At 32.1% G+C, this 19,934-nt stretch overlaps 1 protein-coding gene across 50 annotated transcripts; it reads right to left on the bottom strand.

Moving 5' to 3' along the window:
• Positions 1-1,223: 1,223 nt before the first annotated feature.
• LOC145322519 (vesicle-associated membrane protein-associated protein B/C-like) lies at positions 1,224-14,780 on the bottom strand. Of its 50 annotated transcripts, none has more exons than XM_080164606.1 (12): positions 13,799-14,780; positions 12,834-12,927; positions 11,982-12,144; positions 9,136-9,228; positions 8,576-8,635; positions 6,106-6,201; positions 5,477-5,560; positions 5,009-5,099; positions 4,311-4,478; positions 3,853-4,208; positions 3,650-3,752; positions 1,224-2,160 (listed from the first exon to the last, which is right to left on the bottom strand). In XM_080164606.1, coding segments are annotated over exons 1-9 (744 nt in total). In that variant the 5' UTR covers positions 13,860-14,780; the 3' UTR covers positions 1,224-2,160; positions 3,650-3,752; positions 3,853-4,208; positions 4,311-4,476. The 50 variants fall into 50 exon arrangements, with proteins under 50 accessions (XP_080020732.1, XP_080020712.1, XP_080020717.1 ...); XM_080164586.1 differs by having other exon boundaries at positions 1,224-3,752; positions 3,853-3,963; positions 4,090-4,208; XM_080164591.1 differs by having other exon boundaries at positions 1,224-3,734; positions 3,853-3,963; positions 4,090-4,208.
• Between the last annotated feature and the right edge of the window lie 5,154 nt (positions 14,781-19,934).

Below are 19,934 nucleotides of genomic sequence, written 5' to 3'. Positions count from 1 at the left end.
TTTTTATTGAATTTTGATTTTTTGGTTCATTAAGTTGAGTGTACAAAATTTTTTAACCACTAATTGAAACTTACAGAAAAGGAAATTTGGGGTATCATAATTGGGGATGTACATCAATTTATCGGCCATTGTCTTATCCCTTTGGATCCCCGAGGCAATACAATAGTTAATGAAAATTAATATAATAACATTAATTCTTTATTTTTCAGTTTTCGCCATCTTGCATTTTGTTTGTTTTATTTATTGTTTATGTATTATAATTTAAAATGTTACTGGTGTAAACTTAAATAAATTATTGAACTTATTTGCTATTTAAAAATTTTATTTAAAATCAACAAGGATGAAAACATCCATAAAGGCAAAGCCCAACAAATCAGATAGCAGGACATGCAAATATTGCCGCCTAAAGAATGGCATCACACTTATAATGAGCAAAATATAATTCAATTCAATTAAGAGGGCTCAGCAGCCGCGCCGAAGCCTTAAATTTAAACCATGCTTCTTAAAAAGGGGTTTCATATTTAAACTTGCAGCGAATTTCAAAATTGTAAAAGGTTAATTTCCCTGAGGATTAGGCTCGTACATACTCGGTGTATCTCTTATTTTATGTTGAGCAAATGACTTGGCAGCAGTATCGTCTTTAGTCCTAGTGTTAGTCAGAGAATAAAAAATTTTATAAAAATGAGCGGGTGCGCAACGTGTTTCGCCAAGTTGAACTATCTTCCTGTAGACTTGCTACCCGTTCAAACTTGTATCTTTTTCTCCACCAAGATACATTTTAAAAGTGATATCATTGGGACCATTCTAACATGCTTGAATATTTCAATTTAAAAAACAATTTCAATCTGCTGAAATGTTGTTTATCATAGGTAATTTTAGATAAACATCATTTTATCCTGCACTGTTTTATATCTCAAGATTCACTTAAGATTGAACTGGCAAATTATATGGATGTAAAATAGACGTGGATATTATGACGTCGACAAATTTTCGTAAAATTAGGTTGCTATTTCCCTTGTGATATAATGGTCGATTCATCCAGTAGGAGGAGAGGGTGTGGAAGGGGTAAATCGTTATTTTAACCCGCTACATGTTTCACTTCATTACATTACATAAAAACCTGGTGTAAGATCCAAGTAATAATAAATCAATTAACTTACTACTACGTACAACAAATTGAATATAGAGCAGCCCCGCTTAACTTCTAAACAATAACAAGACAATTCCTAGATGAACATATATTCTTATCATTAGGCAAAACTTTCAAAAAATTCTCAAGAAACCACATTTAATTGATTTTCTACTGATCATCCTTCATCAATAATTTTTATATCTAATATTTATTTTTAATGATAATAACACATAATTTTAGACAAATATGCCATACTAATACATTATCAGTTTGAATTAATAAAGAATGTGCTGGTCATTTATTCTTACTGAAATGTGTTTTTTTTTTCAACGGGAATAAGTTGGCGCTGCGCTTCAGAGCAGTCAAAAGCTTTTGACATGTCACAAAAATGATCAATTTGGAATTGATTTAGACTTTATTTTTACAAATAATTCTTGTTTTGAATGAGTTCTAGTTAAGTAAGTAGTCTATTTTAGAAGAAATTATAATTTAGTTCGTAGTCTAGTCTAGATGGTGGAATATTAGGAGGTCTAGTTTATTAGAAATTCTAGTTCATCAGGAAGTCTAGAAGGAGATCTAGTTAAGTTGGTAGGAAGGTATAGCTTAGTGTGTAGTCTTTTTTAAAAGGAGATCTAGCTTAGTTGATAGTCTACTCTAAGAAGAGGTCTAGTTTATTTTAGAATGTCTAGCTTAATGCCTAACTGGTCTTTATTGTGGAATATCAGATATCTTCACTGCATAGAAGGACAGCATATCATTTGAGTCACAGACAAAGAAATAAAGAAAGATTCATATATCATCCAATAATTAGAATACTGATTTGAAAATGGGTAATTTTATTATTTAAAACCAGGAATAAATGAAATAGGGCATAATGCTAGATTTTTTTTAAATATGCTATTTCTTTTTTAATCCTGGTTTTGAATTATTTAAACAAAGTTTTGGAAATCTTTCTCTATTTCTTTTCTTTATTAAAAGTGAGATGAAAATAAAGCAGAATATTTAAAAAGTTTGCTCTGTTAGGGATCCTTAGAGACAAGGGTTTGAATCTGCAGTTCAAATAGTTTTTAAAAGCAAAAATTATTTATAATTCAAAATATGTTATGGCACTTATTTGACTGCAGAATACAAAAGATCAATTTTCAACAAATAAAAATAGGGACATTTGAAAAGCAGTTTCTTTCACAAAATTTTGGTTGGATAGATTTTTTTAAATCTCCGAAATTTTAAGTAAAAATCCACAAAATTTTTAAAGTACCTAATATTTTAACACAATCTAAATATTGCTTCAGAAACTGTTTTTTGCCTGTCTCCCACATTCCAAAAAGTAGAATCCCTCACAGAGAAATATAAAGAACTAATATCTAGTTTTAGGGAATGTAGTTCCATAAATCAACATATAATAATGATATTACATAAATTATTTTTTTTTATATCTAATCTTTTATAACTTTCTTTATCGGCGGGGATTAATTACAATTTTCCCCCATTTATAAATAAAATCTACACCAAATAAAATTAAATAACCAAAAAGTAGTAAAAACAAAAAAAGGGTGACAGGTTGAGGTATAAAAATTGTGTCAATAAATCGTGATTAAAAATGAATCTAGGGTCCTTGGTAGGAATAACAAGAATACAAATTCCAATATGGCTTCGAAACCGATTGATATCCGGTAAATAAGAACCGGTTTTCAGCCACACTGAAAAATCATGTATCGTATCTTACTATATCTAGTTTTCTACGAATGTAAAAATGTACAATCATAATATCATAACCAGTTTTGTTAGCCCGTGCCTTCGGCAACTCGGGCCTAACAAAACTGGTTTAAATCTTTAAACGTACATTTTTATACCCGCGGAAAGCTGTTCATAATACGAAGCGATAGATAACTATTAAAATCTTACTCCTTACAATCATTAATAATGTTGGCATTTACCTTTTACCCAAGAGGTTAGAACAAAAATACATAATTATTAACAGTTTTCAAAAGTTGGTTCAGATAAGAGAGAAGTTTGTGAGACATAGTTTTATTTCTTATTTTGGCCTTAATACACTTTTTAAGATATTTGAAACTAAAATAAGCTTTATACTAAGAAAACGGATTTTAATGTTAAAAACTTTTCAGTAAAATTTCAAGCTTTTTTGAGTAACTTTATATCAATGTTAAGTTCGTTAAAAAACTAATTATGAGGTTTAGAAAATATTTCTCATTACATCAAAAGAAACTTAAAACTTAATAAATGAAGAAAAAAAAACTTAACAGTATGGCTTCGAAACCGATTTCTACCCGCTGAATAAGAACCGGTTCTCATCCAGCATGTACAGTATCGTTTTACAGACAATTTTCCACGAATATTTGAATAAAAATCATAAGATCAAAGTCAAACCCAGTTATGTTAGCCCGGGCCTTCGGCTCCTCAGGGCAAACAAAACTAGTTTAGATCTTATAATTTTTATTTTAATATCCGCGTAAAACTGTCCATAATACGACGCGATAAATAACTATTATCTAGTACCTATTTAACAACAATAAAACCTATTAATTAAATCTCACTTAACAGGGCTAATTCGATAAGAATTTATATCAATACCGAATTATGACTTTTAAAGAACACATGACTTTAACAAAGTTTTGTTTATTTTTAGGAAATCCACAAAAAAATAAGAGATTAAATGGTTTTTTTTAGTGTTATTTAAGTCCGGAAGACCCTAAAATAACCCAATCTTTGTTTAAAGTCACGTGTGATTGTGATATATAAGCTTGAAGTGATTATGTGCAGCCATAGTTTTAACGAAGAACTGGCAAAATATCTCAATTTACCAATGGGATCTTAGGGGATAAGACAATGGACAATAAGTTAATACAAGTCCCCATAGTATTTAGGCACACAAATGTGATATTATGTACTATACTTTAGGGACTAGTTTAATTTAAAGTCCATTGTCTCCTCCCTACCTGGGTCCACTAGTGAATGAGAGGAATCAAACTATACAGTTTAATTAAAACATGAAACAATAATTAATAAGACTCAATTTTCAGAGTGACTTTTTACACAGGGATGAGAGATGGCTATTCTATAATTAAATCATTTTCTCAAAAAATATTTCGTTTTGGAAGATTTTTTTTGAATAAATATTTTAATTGTAGAATAATATTTCTTAAATCTCTGAATTTACCACTAGATTTATCACTTGGTTAATTTTTAAAGAAAAAAAAACAATCAAAATCATTTGTTTAAAAAATCAATGTTTTAATATTTATTTGTATGACAGCATCGTGTGAATTTGACGTTTTTTTATTACAGCTCTGTTAAGTTCATCTCATGACAATAACATCAAAAATCTGATTTATTATACATCTTATTAATATTAGCTCATACCTTTAAGAAAAGATAAGAATTCATACAGGGATCTTACGGGATAAGACAATGCAATGGCCGATAAATTAATGTACATCTTCAAATGGTGATTAACAAAATTGCCCCTTACAATTACTGGTTAAAATGTTTTGAAACTGGATATATCCATCCTAATGTCCCCTCTGGTCCTTTCTGGATATAATTATATATCTTTGAAGTAGGATTTAATGGTTTAGATTTCAAATTAAGATTTATTTATTAGGAAGACAATAGTCGATAAATTGATTTAGACCCCCAGTTAAGGCAAACAAAATTATCCCTTTTGTAGATTGAAATTACTAGAAGAAAAGTTTGAAGACCGAATTAATCTAATCAAGATTTAATAAACATACCCATAATTTTGAAGCTAACATATGACAGAACGTGCTTTTATAAAACTTTGGGTACCAGTAAAATGTACAGAAATGTCTTAATGACATAAATAGATAGATATGAACTGTAAGAAGATGTATTCCTATAGAAAGAATTTTCCAAAAATAATTCCGATGATCATAATGGCCAAAGCAGCGTAGATATAAAGAGTGGACAGTCCTTCTCCTGGTCCAACCTAGGAAGAAAATTTTCAATCAGACAACCTTTTAACAAATACTAGTAGATATATTTTTTCAAGAGCGAAGGTACAATATAATTCACTTTGTCTGTCTGTCCTTCCGCCAGTCAGCCCGTAACGCAATTGGGGTAATGTGATTTTCTCGGCTGCTTTTGAAGATAGACATGTGAGATCTTTAGTGATAATTCCTTTTGCATATGCGCATTTATTATATATGTCATTTTGTCCGTCTGTCTATCGGTCATGCTTCAATAGACATAAACCTTTTTAAATTTTTGCATATTATCTATCTTTCTATTCTTTGGTTAGACAATTTAAGTCCATTAAATTCCATTGTTCCTCCGTTCCCCCCGAATAAAAAAACAGATACTTACAGACGTGATAGTGGTGCTTGAATAACTGCTAGAATCTGGTTTCTCACTTGCAGCAGCTATACGCTTCAATCTCATCGTTTCTTCCTACACAAAGAAACAATTATCGAAATATTGGATAATTATTTATTAAGCAAAAATCAACTATAGAGAAAATTGCACAACAACGAATATTTTTTTTACAGAATGTACTAAAAGCGTCTAATATAACAGCAATAGGCCTGTTATAGCCTTATGTCTTAAAGTTTGGGGCAAAGTAGCTCAGTGGTAACGCACCGAGTAGGAATTCAGGTCCCTATGTGAATACTCAGTTGCAATACATATACGCAACTTTACTCTAGCTGTGTATGAAGGAAGAAATTGAGTAGGTAGGTAGTTTGGATACTTAATAGTGACATCCAACTCTAATTTGGAACAATAGTCATACACGGCGAGAGTTAAGTAATACTGAGGAGCTCCTATGAGACAGAGTGTCAACTTCAAGTCATGATGTGCTTGAACGTGGAGCTTCATCTAGTCCTATAGTTTATTCAAAAGTGTCTCGTCCTGCTCCATGACGACTAAGAAATTATGACTACACATATATATATAAGCTTGAAACACTGTGACTAGCGGGCGCGCATCTGCCATACCTTAAGTAGTAGATTCTCTTGTCTAAGCTGTGAAAGATTTTCATTCAATTTCTTTATTTCTTGAACAGCTGCGCCCATCTGATCACCATCTCCGGACTAAAAGAAAAAAGGATGACAGGCAAATTTAGGTATTGTTTTGTACAGTATACTGTTAGTACATATATGGGGTTTTCTCGGTTTTTTTTCTCACAAGTTTTACACCAAAAATGTACAATACAAAGAGACTTTTTAAATCGAATTATACTTATACTAGAAGCAGTATTTTAGAGTTTTTCACCCTGAAAAGGGATAATTTCAAGAAATAAATGAGATTGTTTATAAACAAAAGGATACAAAACACAAAACATTGAAATTCTATAAATGATGTAATACGGTTTCTCGTATTCATTCGAATCCGGTGGATAGGAACCGGTTCTCATCCATACGAAAAAACTATGTCTAGCATCGTATTATATCCAGCTTTTTACGAATATAGAAATGTACAATCATAAGATTAAAACCAGTTTTTTTAGCCGGTGCCTTTGGCACCCCGGGGCTAAAAAAACTAGTTTTAATCTCATAATTGTACTTTCTATATCCGCGGAAAGCCGTTTATAATACGATGCGAGAAATAACTATTCTTTTAGTATATTAAAACTAAAACAATTGTAATTTACCTAGTGAAATATTATACATAAAATCATTAAGATTTAAAGAAAATAGCAAACGTTTAAGTAATACTTTATATACGGATGTCTGTAACATTAAAGCCAAATAAGAACAGAGAAAAAAAAGAAGAATTGAAGTACAATTAAAAGATTTTCAAAACAAAAATACTTTAGCATTAAAAGTTCTCAGAATAGTAAATAATCTTTAAATAAGTTAATATTAAAGAATTGCAGATGAAAACAAGGATGACAACATCCATAAAAGCGAAGCACTGAAACGGTAGGACAAACGGACATGAACACTTATATAGTGTTAGAACTGAATAATCAAAATATAAATGTATAAGAGTTGAAGCAAAATTGTAAGTAAATTTGTTGAAAACTCCTTTATACAGGATAATGTTTATGGACATATTTAGGACTTGATTATAGAGTTGCTTCGCTTACAACATTATAACTTTGTTGTCCCAGGAATCAATATACCAAAAATCAGATCAATCGGATGATTAGATCACATAAAAATTTGTTGTTAAAAAAGTAAAAAAAATCAACATGTTTAAAATGGACGTACGGACATTTTGGTAATGATTATAGAGTTGCTAAGCTTTCTAAATCGTACCTAACTACTACAGGAATCACCATGCAAAGTTTAAAATCACTAGGACAATTCTAACATGCCTAAATTAGCGAAAAAAGCTATCCGTTACGGACAGACGTACGGACGGACCGACCCTAATTATAGAAAAGCTTCGCTTTTAAAAATGGCTTAAATAACGTTGAAGCATTAGTTTTTTTTTGAATAAATAAATGTTAAGTATATTTTTAAGAGTCATAGTTTTTGATAAAGTATAAGTTAGAAAAACATGCGATAATAAATTCTAAATTATATTGAAAAGTACGTTTAATAAATGAAAGTACGAAGGGGAAATATGGAAAGACATAATAGTATTACAGACTGCTTTCCACGGATATTAAAATTAGGAATTTTAAAATTAAAACCAGTTTTGTTAGCACGGAGGGGACGAAGGCCCAGGATAACAAAACTGGTATTAATCTTATGATTTTTATTTTAATATTCGTGGATAATAGACTACAATACGATGATATACATAATTTTTCAGTATGCCTGAAAACCGAATATAATCCAGCGGATATTAATCGGTTTGGAAGCCATACTGGAAAACAATTTCTCTACCTTCTTTAATCCTGCCTGTAATATAATATAATAATAAACAATATGAAAACAAAATAGAATATTCCCTCAAGTCAAGTAGTTTCCATTCAAAATATTTTATGTGATAGGTATATATTTCCAGGGAGGGAAAGAAAATGGCGCTTAATTTAATCAACTCCCCTTTCCTTCCACTAATAGTTACAGCCTAACAAGGACAGAATTCATAGTTGATGTATGTAACTCTATGTCCATTGTCTTATCCATACATCCCTGAATTGTTCTCTTCATAACAGGGAATAAAAGAAACTAACCTCCCAATAAAAGTCATTGCATTTTTATAATCATTGTTTAAAAGTTTGATGTGTTATTTAATATGCTTTAGACAGTAATAATGAGCAGAAACGTCCAAGCTTTTTATTTGAGGAGGGGGGGGGGGGGTAAAATAAGAGGCTTCAAAGGTTTGAGGGGGGGATAATCTAATGTATTTTTTAAACTTTTGAGGTGGGGGGGGGGGGGGAGAATGATGGCTTTTAAAGTTTAAGTGGGATATAAAACCAACTACCCCCACCCTTAGACGTTCATGGTAATAAAGTCTCGATTTTAAGGTAAGCCATATCTTATTTAAGTTATCTTTTTAAAAAAAACGTACTCTGATAGATTCTGACTTGGCTTCTAATTTTGCCTCTGGGGCTGAGGGCTCGACTTTTACCTAAAAATTAATAAATAATTTTAAGCTGAATTAACAGAACATTTTGATAATTTTGTTTATAACAAAAAAAAATTGCTAGGTAATGATACCAAAAACAAAGTGAACCAAAAAGGGCTTGAGTCCAAGGCCAAGGTTACCAAAACTGATTTTTTTTATTTCAATATTCGTGAAAAATTGTCTGTACTACGATGCCATACATGATTTTTCGGCGTTATCCTCTAAGAAATTTTTTTTTTCAATTTTGAACGACGAACAACTATTTTAGGTTAGGTTTTAGACTAGGGAGCCGAGCGCTGCGGCTAGGCAGACAAGGGGGCCGAGCGCTGCGGCCAGGGTTCATAGTTCACTGTGAGGGGGGGGGGGGGGGGGTTCTCAAAGTTTCAAAATTGAAAAAAAAAATTCTAAGAGGATAATACCGATTTTTCAGTATGGCTGAGAACGAACCGGTTCTAATCCAGCGGATATTAATCGGTTTTGAAGCCATACTGAAAAAAATTTACCTCTGGGCCGTTACTTTGTTCTGTGCCAGCTGGGAGCACGAATACACATCTTAATTTTGAGTCCATCAAATCATTAGAATCTGCCTCCTTCCACTAAAAAAAGAAAGAAAGCTCAATTAGTGAATTTTTTGTTCAGATTGTAGTTTAATCATGGAGGTAGGGGACAATGGCCTGTTTATTACACTAGTCCTCAAAGTCTAATAATAACGTTTTCTTATTCTTTGGCTTACCAACCTTAGGGACTTTCATTCAATTTTGTTTGGTTTGTTCATTAAGTGGAGTGCCCAAACGTTTCAACCAATATACAGAGAGGTAAAGGTATAGTTGAATAAAGTGCATTTCAGAAAGATTATTTCAAGCAAAAGTTACAAGTATACAATCAAACATAAACAATTTTGTTCTACATTAAATAACAAACAAGGGGGGGGGGGGGGGGAAGTTTTGCCACTTTCGCGTTAACAGTGTTCTGTGGACTAGGTATTGATTTTAGATTATAGGTTATTTAGGATAAAAGTTTACTTTTGGGTATTAGTTCACGTATATTTAATCATTTTTTGAATAGGCCTCCAGGTTCCGGAGCTCAAGGCCTCCAGGTGGTCTCTGTACAGGTAAAAATGAAAAAAAAATGATTAAATATACGTGAACTAATACCCAAAAGTAAACTTTTATCCTAAATAACCTATAATCTAAAATCAATACCTAGTCCACAGAACACTGTTTACGCAAAAGTGGCAAAACTTCCCCCCCCCCCCCCTTAGACATCGCTAAATTAGTCGTCATGCTGTTCTTGTAAAAATAGCCAGCCAGATAAATTGCAGACATAAAAAAATACGATGTGTAAGTCCTGATATTTTTAAAACTACATGGTAGAAAATTGAAATTCTTTCAAATATACGCCCTATAAATATAGTTTACCCCATTGAACAAGAAAAATCATGCAGTTCACTAAATTCATATTTAAATGCATTTCGTGCAACTACCCCAAAGTTTGTGTATTAGGATTACCCAACCCTAAAGGGGCCACCATTAACAGATATAACCTAACCTAACCTGAATTAAATTTAAAAAATACGAAAAACTTCTACGCCCTTGCAATTATTTTTTTTTTGAGGGGGGGGGGTCTGTGCTCGACTAGGCACTTAATGGGAAACCGCAAAAGATAAAAATACTCTTTTTTAAAAGAACTATATTTGTATATTCACATCCTCATCTGTGAATGTTTAAAAGCGCAAGTCTTTAGTGCAAAATTTGACTGTCTCAAGTTTGGCTAATTTATAGCTTTTCTAGCACAAACCTCAGGGAGGAGGGAAGAGACAATAACGGGTGAATCTACAAACCTTTCCTCCCCCCAATCAGCTACCAAATTTATAATTTTACTAATAACAAGCAATAAAAATTATTCATGGTCGTTTGTTCTATCCTGGAATCCCTGTTTCAACTTAAAAGTTTTAAGTCTTGTTTAAGAAGTAAAATCTTTATCTTTAATTGATATCCTTAAAATTAAGTGACAGAATCTCCGTCTGTGTGTGTTTGTACTGTGTACCAAAGGATCTCACTAACCGCTAAACTTGCATGGTTCTAATTTTCAGAGTAGATTCTTAGCCATGGTTTATAGCTATTTAGGGTGGTGGTGTGGTGTGGGGGGGGGGGGTTACCAAAACCCTTAAAAGAAATCGCCCGAAAATCTAAAATTTACTTATTTTTGGTACACATCTGGTACACATTTATTGAAAAAAAAATATTCTACGTGCCCCTTGAGGCCTCTAGGCCACCCCCCCCCCTCTATGTCCCCTCAAGTTCCCTTAGAGGCCTCTAGGAGATTAGTCGCTAGTATTATGTTATCAAACGAAATACTGCAATTTGTATATCTTTAATTTGAATGGATTGCCTAAGGAATTCTTTTGACTTTCCGGAAAACAAATAAAAATTCGAACAAAAAAACTTCGGAATTTATTTACAAGAATAAATCAGGGACCTAAAGAGATAAGACAATGGCTGATGAATTAATGTACATCCCCAATGATATATGAAATTACACCTTATGTAGATCACAATTAGTGGTTGAAATGTTTTGACACTCAACTTAATGAACCAACCAATTAAAATTCATAGAAAGTCCCCGAGGTTGTTAAGCAAACGAATAAGAAAATGTTATTATAAGACTTTGGTGACTAGTGCAATAATGAGCCCAATGTCCCATCCCTCCCTGAGAATGTATTACACAACACTTGTGTTTTATCAGTCCATGTTTGAAGATAGAATTACAATTATTGATTTGGAATGTAAAGGGTTTCACACAAACAACAGCCGCCGTGTAAAAAAAATACAAAGTACATTGAGCAATATGTATAGGTACCTAATGTAAAGTCTGTTAATTTATAATGTAAGTTCTATGATAATATTTCATGTATTTGGCCATAACTCTGTCAAAAATGCATAAAAAACAGGCCTTTTTCGACTTTTTTTTACAAGCCAATATAATCAGTTTTGAAATATCTTATATCTTTCTATTTCATGAAAAACTAATGAAAATAGTAAAAATGATGTAAATTTGGCAGTATGTTTTATAAAGGTATGTATTCCATAAAATCAATAGAAAAACTTTCTCATTTTTAGCGTTTGATTCTGTTCAATTAACTTTTTTTATAGGGATTTATGCATTATAGTATAACATAATATTAAGTAGATGTTAATGGTTTTTTCAAAGAAAGAAAAGTAAGGTAGAAAAAAATTTTATGCTCCGTTAAGAGAAAAAAATGAACACTGCACTATAATCCTTTACTTTAACGCACTAATGAACGCAAGATATACTTTATTTATTGTATAGTTACACTACTAGCACTCACCAACTGGTCCTGGTTATATTCTCCATCCGGAGCAAACATGCTCTGCACCATGAACTTGTGTTTATTCTTATCCATAGGATCATAATCAAATGGCTGCAGGCTGACCGCCACAGCCATTTCTCCCTGAGGCTCTATAACACCGGAGTTTGGCTTTACGCAGTACCTAAAACAAAATTAATATAATGCAGAAAATGGGAGAAAAACTTGTAATTCTAAGAGTGAATATCAATGAACAGTACACATACATAAAAAAACTAGCGGCTACATCCCCAGCATCTTGGGGCTCTGTATTTAAAGGGACAGAGAGAGTCTAGAAAATAGCTTTACATTTTTAGTCTTAAATCTGATGAAAATATAATGGCTATAGAACATCACAAGACCTATGTGAAGCTTTCCTTAAAAGAAGACATTAATCAGTTTGGTAGTTATTGATATCTTGAGCTTCAGCCATAAAAAAAAATTATACTTTTTATATGAGAGGATATGCATTGCTTACTAAGGATCGATATCTTTAATGTTTAAAAATGAATAGGTACCTAGCAATATAATAATTCTTATATCAGACTCAAGTGCTAAGTCAGTATTTTTTTTATGGAAATTGAATCCAGAAAACCTGGCATACACTAATCGACGAAAGGGTAAAACGTATAGGCTCTTATAGGACATAATACTTTTGTCTAAAGTAGTAAGTTTTTTTGTCTGTGGCTAAAGATTTTGATAACCACTTTACAAATTGGGTTCTCCGTTTAGGAAAGCTTCTATTACAATTTTTGTATTTAAATCTAAGGAAGTTTTAAGGCTTTTATTCGAGATCCAAGGGACGAAGTCGCTAGTAGGACACAAGATATTTACCGTCTGGGTGCTGTTGTTTTGATCTTAAAGCAAACTGATTTATCTGATGGGTTCTTAAGCTTCATTGAGGACGTCACAGGTTGAGTAAATGGACCTAAAAATATGAGATAATGAACAATGAGTTGATGTAAATTCCCAAGCATAAAGAGCCTGCCTTCCATGGATTAAAATTGAAATGGTTAACAAGATTAAAAATTTCAGTATGTACTTTAATATCAAGATTTGCTAACAGTATCCAACGTTTTCAAGCAAACTTGATTATAAAGCCTTAGATTGAGTATAATTTGCAGTCTATTGACACTTCCCTACATTGAAATCTAAAGGGAATAAGTCATAAAATAGCAAAACGGGAAGCTCATGCCTATTTTCATTCCTTTTTTTACATTGAAAGATGAAGTTTAGCTAAAAGATAAGAGAATCCTTTGGTATGTTTGCTTGTTTTTGTTAAGTTGACTACCTATAGGGTTCACAAGTATAGGAATGACTAATGAGATGCCATCATAGAAAAAGTAAATTAAGGTGAGCTTATAGTCCTGATATCAGTCAATAATTCAAATTCAGATGTAGTGTTCAGATTCCTAACCAGAGCTTATTTATCATTACCTATCACTGGCCTGAGTATGTCAGGTGTCCTATTTTTATCCCTCCTAATGAATTATACTTCATATCTTTGAGATATTATTAGTCAGGGAATGAAGGGGCATTGGACAATAAATTACACTGGTACCCAAAAGTTTTAGAAGCATATCTTCTTCGCTGGCTCAAAAACTCAGGGTACTTTTATTGAATTGTGATTGGATAGCTCAACGCTATATAGTATGTATTTGTATACACTTTACAAACTCCCAAAGAAGGGGTAATTTTGTTTATCATCATTGGGAATTCAGAGTTGTAACCACTAATACACTAAACTCCCTAATATGATATACCTAACTAAGGGAAATGGATTTATTTTTGTAATTTACCTTTAAAAGATAGCTCCATTGGAGGCTCAATGATCAAAATCTGTTCACGTTTCCCTGACATTTTCTTTGAAGTTATGGTGCACTCACTCTGCAAACAAAATCAATAATCATTTTTATGATAAAATGTATTGTTTTCAAAGAACAATATTATCTTAAAGTTTAAGTACATTCAGGAATGCTTCATCTGAAGTAAAACCATATATTTTTGTCAGTTAAAATAATCAACATTGAGATTAAACTTTGGTCCCTATAAAACTTTTATCATTAAGAATGAAAAATTAAGACGTTGATCGATTAACAAAAAAAAAACATTAAACGTGTTAATCTATCGACCATTTATTTCAAAAATCCATAGATGTCAGGATGGGATCTTAATGCGCGGATGAGTCAATGGATAATAAAGTGTAATGTACACCCATAATTACGATAAACCAAAAACCCCTTCTATTATCAATTTAATTGTTTACAATTAAGTTCTTAAAGAAATTTCCATTGTTGAATTTATATTATATAAATTATCATTTAATTACCGGTTTTCCAAAAAGAATTAATTCATTAAATAACTAAACTACAGGGGAAGTGCAATTTTATCAGCTGCTATATAAGACAGCCTGCTAGCTATTTTTTGTGAAGATATCCCGGCCGTTCGATAAGGATCATCCAATTATTGACAACTTACTTTGTCCGTCGGCCGGTCATCATACAAAAGAAATATATGTACTAATGAAGGCCGGTTTCCTGAATTACTAATATTAATCACATATTCTGTCTATTTTTTTCACCACTGAACATCTGCTATATAACAATCAATTTGAAAGTAGGTTCGTTTGTCTCTATCCATGATATTATGTAGCTTCGCTACTTATGGATGTTGTCATCCTTGTTAAATTTAAAGGTTGAATTTTATAATAATCAGAGAAGCCATAATAAATCCTAAAACAAACCAAAGCAATGTTGTCCAATAGTATTAAAATCTATAAGAGGTTCATTCACGCACAGACACACACACAACACCACACAGAAAATTGTGTGTGTGTGTTAGAGGAAGAAGAAGGGATGGTTAAGTTGCTTCTTTAGCTCGCCTTTACAGACATAGCACACACACACACACCACACGTAGCCAACACACACACACACCCACACACGCAGCCAACAAAACACACACACACACAAATTGCCGCACCAAACCATTTTTCATTTATTATCATAGACAAGGTTAACAACTTTTTATCAAAGATTCTCCTTTTTTGAACAGAGTAGTCAACTATTAATTTTGTTAATTAAATTGATGTTTTTTGACAATTTTGCCAAGTAATCTCCACGTAAAGGAAAACCTTCCCGATACTCATGAAAAATCATTTTCCTTGACGTAATATCATAGATTAATACCTCAGGTTAACATGAATTATGTCCAGTTTCAAAACAATTAAACAACTCTTTCATATATCAAAACCAAGATAAAATATACTTCTTAATTATAAAGAATTTATTCATAATCAAAAATCTCAAGGGACCAGTCAAATAAGACCTGCGTTGAATAGGCCAATTAATTTACACCCCAGTCACCTAATAACAATTATTAAAGCTACAAAAGAAAGATAAATTATTACAATAGAGATATCACTCTAGAGAGATATTGTCTAATGTGAAATTCTTCATAAGGATGACAGAACTTTAATGACTTGTCATTGGTTAAATTAAACTGAAATTTTCTAGTTTTACACATTAGAGTTATTTAGAGCTGTTCTTTCAACTTTTACTCGAATCAAGTCCATCACATGAAGTACTGCCTTCATATTGTGGTTTCACATCTATGTTTTATCTGTGCATTAATAATAAATATGCTTTATCTATTGCAATCGTTTTAAAATGATAAAAATCCCCTTATGAATTTAAGTTAATAAAATCATAATTTTTTCTTGAGTTTCTATTAAAACAAAAAAATAATATCTCGGACTTCAAATGTACATGATTTATATTCTTTAATTGTAATTTGTATCCATTATAAACATTTAAAATACATAAATTCATAGTTTGTTTCATGTTTACCTCAAAATAAATTATATAAAAATAAAATACCAACAAATAGCAATACAACATTACGTTCGTTACGTTTTCAACAGGACCTAGCATTGTACTGTGTATACACTGTACACATATGGGTAAAGGGAAAGGCATTAATTTTTTCATTTTATTCATATAAAGAGTCAGCTGTAAATAGTCGCATTTCTTAAGATAAAGCTTTTCTCACGTAAATTATATCGTGTACATATTTATTGTCTAGTAACGTGTAAAGCATATTACAAATCTTTTGATAACTCAGCTATGAATGGTTGAATTCCTTAATATAAAGTTAGCTTTCTAGAAATTATATACTCGAAAAATTTTAAGGTGTTTTGTCAGCTGGAGGAGTTTACGTTTACAGCTTACGTAGAAAGTCAAAAACTCTTCTGTCTGCTAGATATGTTCCTTCGTAGATTTGACGAGAAAAGGGTTCAGATTATTTTTCTATTCTAATATTTCTATTATTATTACACACAATTGGTGGTGGATTAATATCATTTTCTTAAAGCGTGCCATTGATAAAAAATCTCTTACCCTCATTTGTGGAATATATTCAGGCATATCTTCAAGCGAAGGATACAGCGACATTTCTATTATTGATCTGAAAATATCCTTACAGGGACGTCCAATGGGGTAGGGAGGGGGGGGGGTAAAAAGGTGATTACCCCCCCCCCCTCCCCACCAATTTTTATTTTTACCCCCTCCAAATAAAAAAAAAGCTTAGACGTCCTTGGGCGACGATTTCGAAATTCCTGTATAGTAGTTAGTTAAAATTTAGAACGCGTTGCAACTTTATAATCGTTAACAGAAGTTCGTGAGTCCATTTTAAACTTGTTGATTTTAACTTTATTGACATCAAACTTTTGTGTGATATAAACATCCGATTGATCTGATTTTAGGAATACTGATTCCTAGGACAACAAAGGACAATGTTATAAGAATGCTTTCTCTATAGTCAAAAATGTAAGTTGTCCCTATGTTTATAAACATTATCCTGTATTTAAGCAGTTTTTCAACAAATTTACTTTTAATTTTGTTTTGAATCTTATACATTTATACTCTAATTATTTAGTTTTGACACTCAACAAATGTTCGTTTGGTCTATCGTTTCGGTGCTTCGCTATTATGGATGTTATCATCCTTGTTTTTAACATTAACTCGATGCTGCTGCTTCTGGGATAATATTGTACTAATCTGAAATTTAAAAAAAAAATTTGGTTGGTTGGTCATTTTTTTCTAGGGGTGATTTCTCTTGGAAGGGTGGTAGTACCCTCCCCCAAAATACTTATAAAGCTTCCCAGGACCTTTGAGAAGCTACCCTGCAAAGGAGATCCATATTATATTATTGAGATCATACGCTTCAGACAAAAAAATCTTACTATTTAATAGGATTACAAACATTATTATTTATTACACATTTTCTATTAATTTCGTCACTATATTCACTGACTGGTTGAAATAATACTAAGAAGCTTTATACCAAATTTCTTAGAATTTCAATACTAATAGTTTTTATTTTTATGCTTCATCACTATATGAGATGATATCATTGTCATCCTTGTTGTATTTTTGTATCTGCTGTTATTACATAACAAACAATATTTTCATCATTTTGTAGGGAGGGAGGGGACATTAGGCTGTTTATTGCACTAGTCCCAAAAGTTTTATAATGACGTTTTCTTATTCGTTGGATTAACAACTTGAATTATTGCTAAGTAGGTTAATTAAGTTAAGTGTCCAATTACGTTTCAACCACTAATCGGAATCTACATAGAAGGAAAGTCATAAAATAAAATGTGTAATGGTTACTTAGTTTAGTTTTATTTAAAAAGTTTTCTTTCTGTGTGTTGATATCTCTTTTACTTCTTGAGATAACTACTGTTGGCCGAAGAGGGGGACAAGAAGGGGCACAGAAGTTTAACTGCCAGTTTTTAGGCCTTTTCAAAGGGCAGTTTTGAAATCCCGTTATTTCATAAAAAAAAATTAAAATGCTTAGAGAATGGCTTGAGATGAATTTAGGTGTTCTGCATATTTCAACACATAAGGCCAACACACCTAGCGCTGGCGATTTCTATTTTCACAGGTATAAAATGCATGATTTTAGAAAACAGACTGTTGCTAGGTGTAGAGTAGACTTTGACAAAAGATTTTTGGGATAATATATCTTTGTCCTTATGTGTTTAAATTGAAATATGCAGGAGAGCCTAAAACATGCACATTGCTGAGATATTGTTAAAACCGCCGTGCTACCGTTATCTGTTGATATTTTACATGCCTGGCGCTAGGTCGCCAGTAGAGATAGAGAGCTGAAATTTTGTACACTTATTTCTAGGCTCCTAAAGTAACTTTTTAGGTTAGCAGAAGACTAAAATTCGAAAAAGTGTATTTCGATGAAACGGTCTAGTGTGTATCATTTTCTGAGATGGGCGTTTTTTTGAGAAAGGCGTTTTCTGAGAGAGGCGTTTATTGAGATGGGCGTTTTATAGCCCTAGATCTCGCTAACTGCTTGACCGATATTGGACTTTTCTTTTCAGACAATATTTGCATTTGTATGGAATGATTAGCTCTTTTCGTTAATTTGAACATTCAGTGGCGTACGAAGCACTTTGTCTAGGGGGGGGCATTTTTAAGATTTTGCAAAATTTTGCCTCCCCCTAAATCAAAGTGCCCCTTGGGGCGTTTTGGTCGCTAGGGGGGGGGGGGCGATTGCCCCAAATGCCCCCTTCGGTTCGCACGCCACTACTGAACATGTTAGAATTGTCACACCAATTTTAAACTGCATGATGATCCCTATAATAATTAGGTACGATTTAGGAAGCGTAGCAACTCTATAATTGTTACCAGAAAGTCCTTACGTCCATTTAAAACATGCTGATTTTTTACTCTTTTGGCAATTTTTGATCATGAAATTATCCTATTCATTTGATATTTGGAATATTAATTCCTATTACACCAAGGTATATGTCATAAGCGAAGCGTCCTAAAAATGTAAGTATGTCCTTAAACAGTATTCTGTGTTTAACCAGAGGTAGATTCTTAAAAAAAATTTGCCCTACTAATCGCTTGAGGATTTTTCATGAAAACAATTTTGCCCCACTAAGCGATTTGTGGGGAAATTTTTTTTTTAGAATCCACCTCAGTTTTGCAACAAATTTTAATATTCTGCTTATTGAGTTCTACCGTTTCATAGCTTCGCTTTTGGATGTTGTCATCCTTGTTGTGAATATACTATCAATGCAAAAATATAAAGTTCCCTCACGGGTGTAAAGGGAATGAAACTAAAATTCTTAAGCTATTTTGTCTAATTAGAATTAAATGTTTTGCGAAGGTCAAAGTGTATTTAAAAGATCGTGAGAAAACAAGGATGACAACATCCATAAAAGCGAAGCACTGAAACGGTAAGACAAACGGACATTAACACTTGTATAGTTTCAGAACTGAATAATCAGAATATAAATGTATAAGAGTCGAAATTGTAAATAAATTTGTTGAAAAACTGCTTGATACAGAATAATGTTATGGACAATGACATACTTACATTTTTAGGATTTGATTATAGAGTTGCTTTGCTTATAATATTGTACTTTGTTGTCCCAGGAGTCAGTATACTAAAAATCAGACCAATCGGATTATTAGATCACATAAAAATTTGAAATCAATAGGACAATTCTAACATGCCAAAATTAACGAAAAAAGCTATCCGTTACGGACGGACGGACGGACGTACGTACGGACGGACCGACCCTAATTATAGAAAAGCTTCGCTTTTAAAAATACACTTGAATGCTATAAAAGGCAGAAGTACATCAAATTATTTCATAATTACAAATATCATCCTTTTATATTTTTAAATATTTTCAATTGCTTAATGTTTATCGTTTATACAACATACAGAAAAAAGTATATTTACTAAAAAAATTGCTTAACAGAACTTGCTCGCGAAGCTACTCTACAATTCACTATGTCTGTCCGACCGGCAGTAATCATACTAAATATAAATATGAAAACTATAAGAGTACGTGAAAAAGGTTTCGTATTTTTTTTTTAAAATACATCATTGATTTTAACAAAT

The sequence above is a fragment of the Acartia tonsa genome, chromosome 6, assembly GCF_053477335.1.
Source record: "Acartia tonsa isolate MP-2025a chromosome 6, ASM5347733v1, whole genome shotgun sequence".
Classification (NCBI taxonomy): Eukaryota; Metazoa; Arthropoda; class Copepoda; order Calanoida; family Acartiidae; genus Acartia; species Acartia tonsa.
Note: the sequence above shows the minus strand (reverse complement) of the source record. Positions and strands in the feature narration are given on the sequence as shown.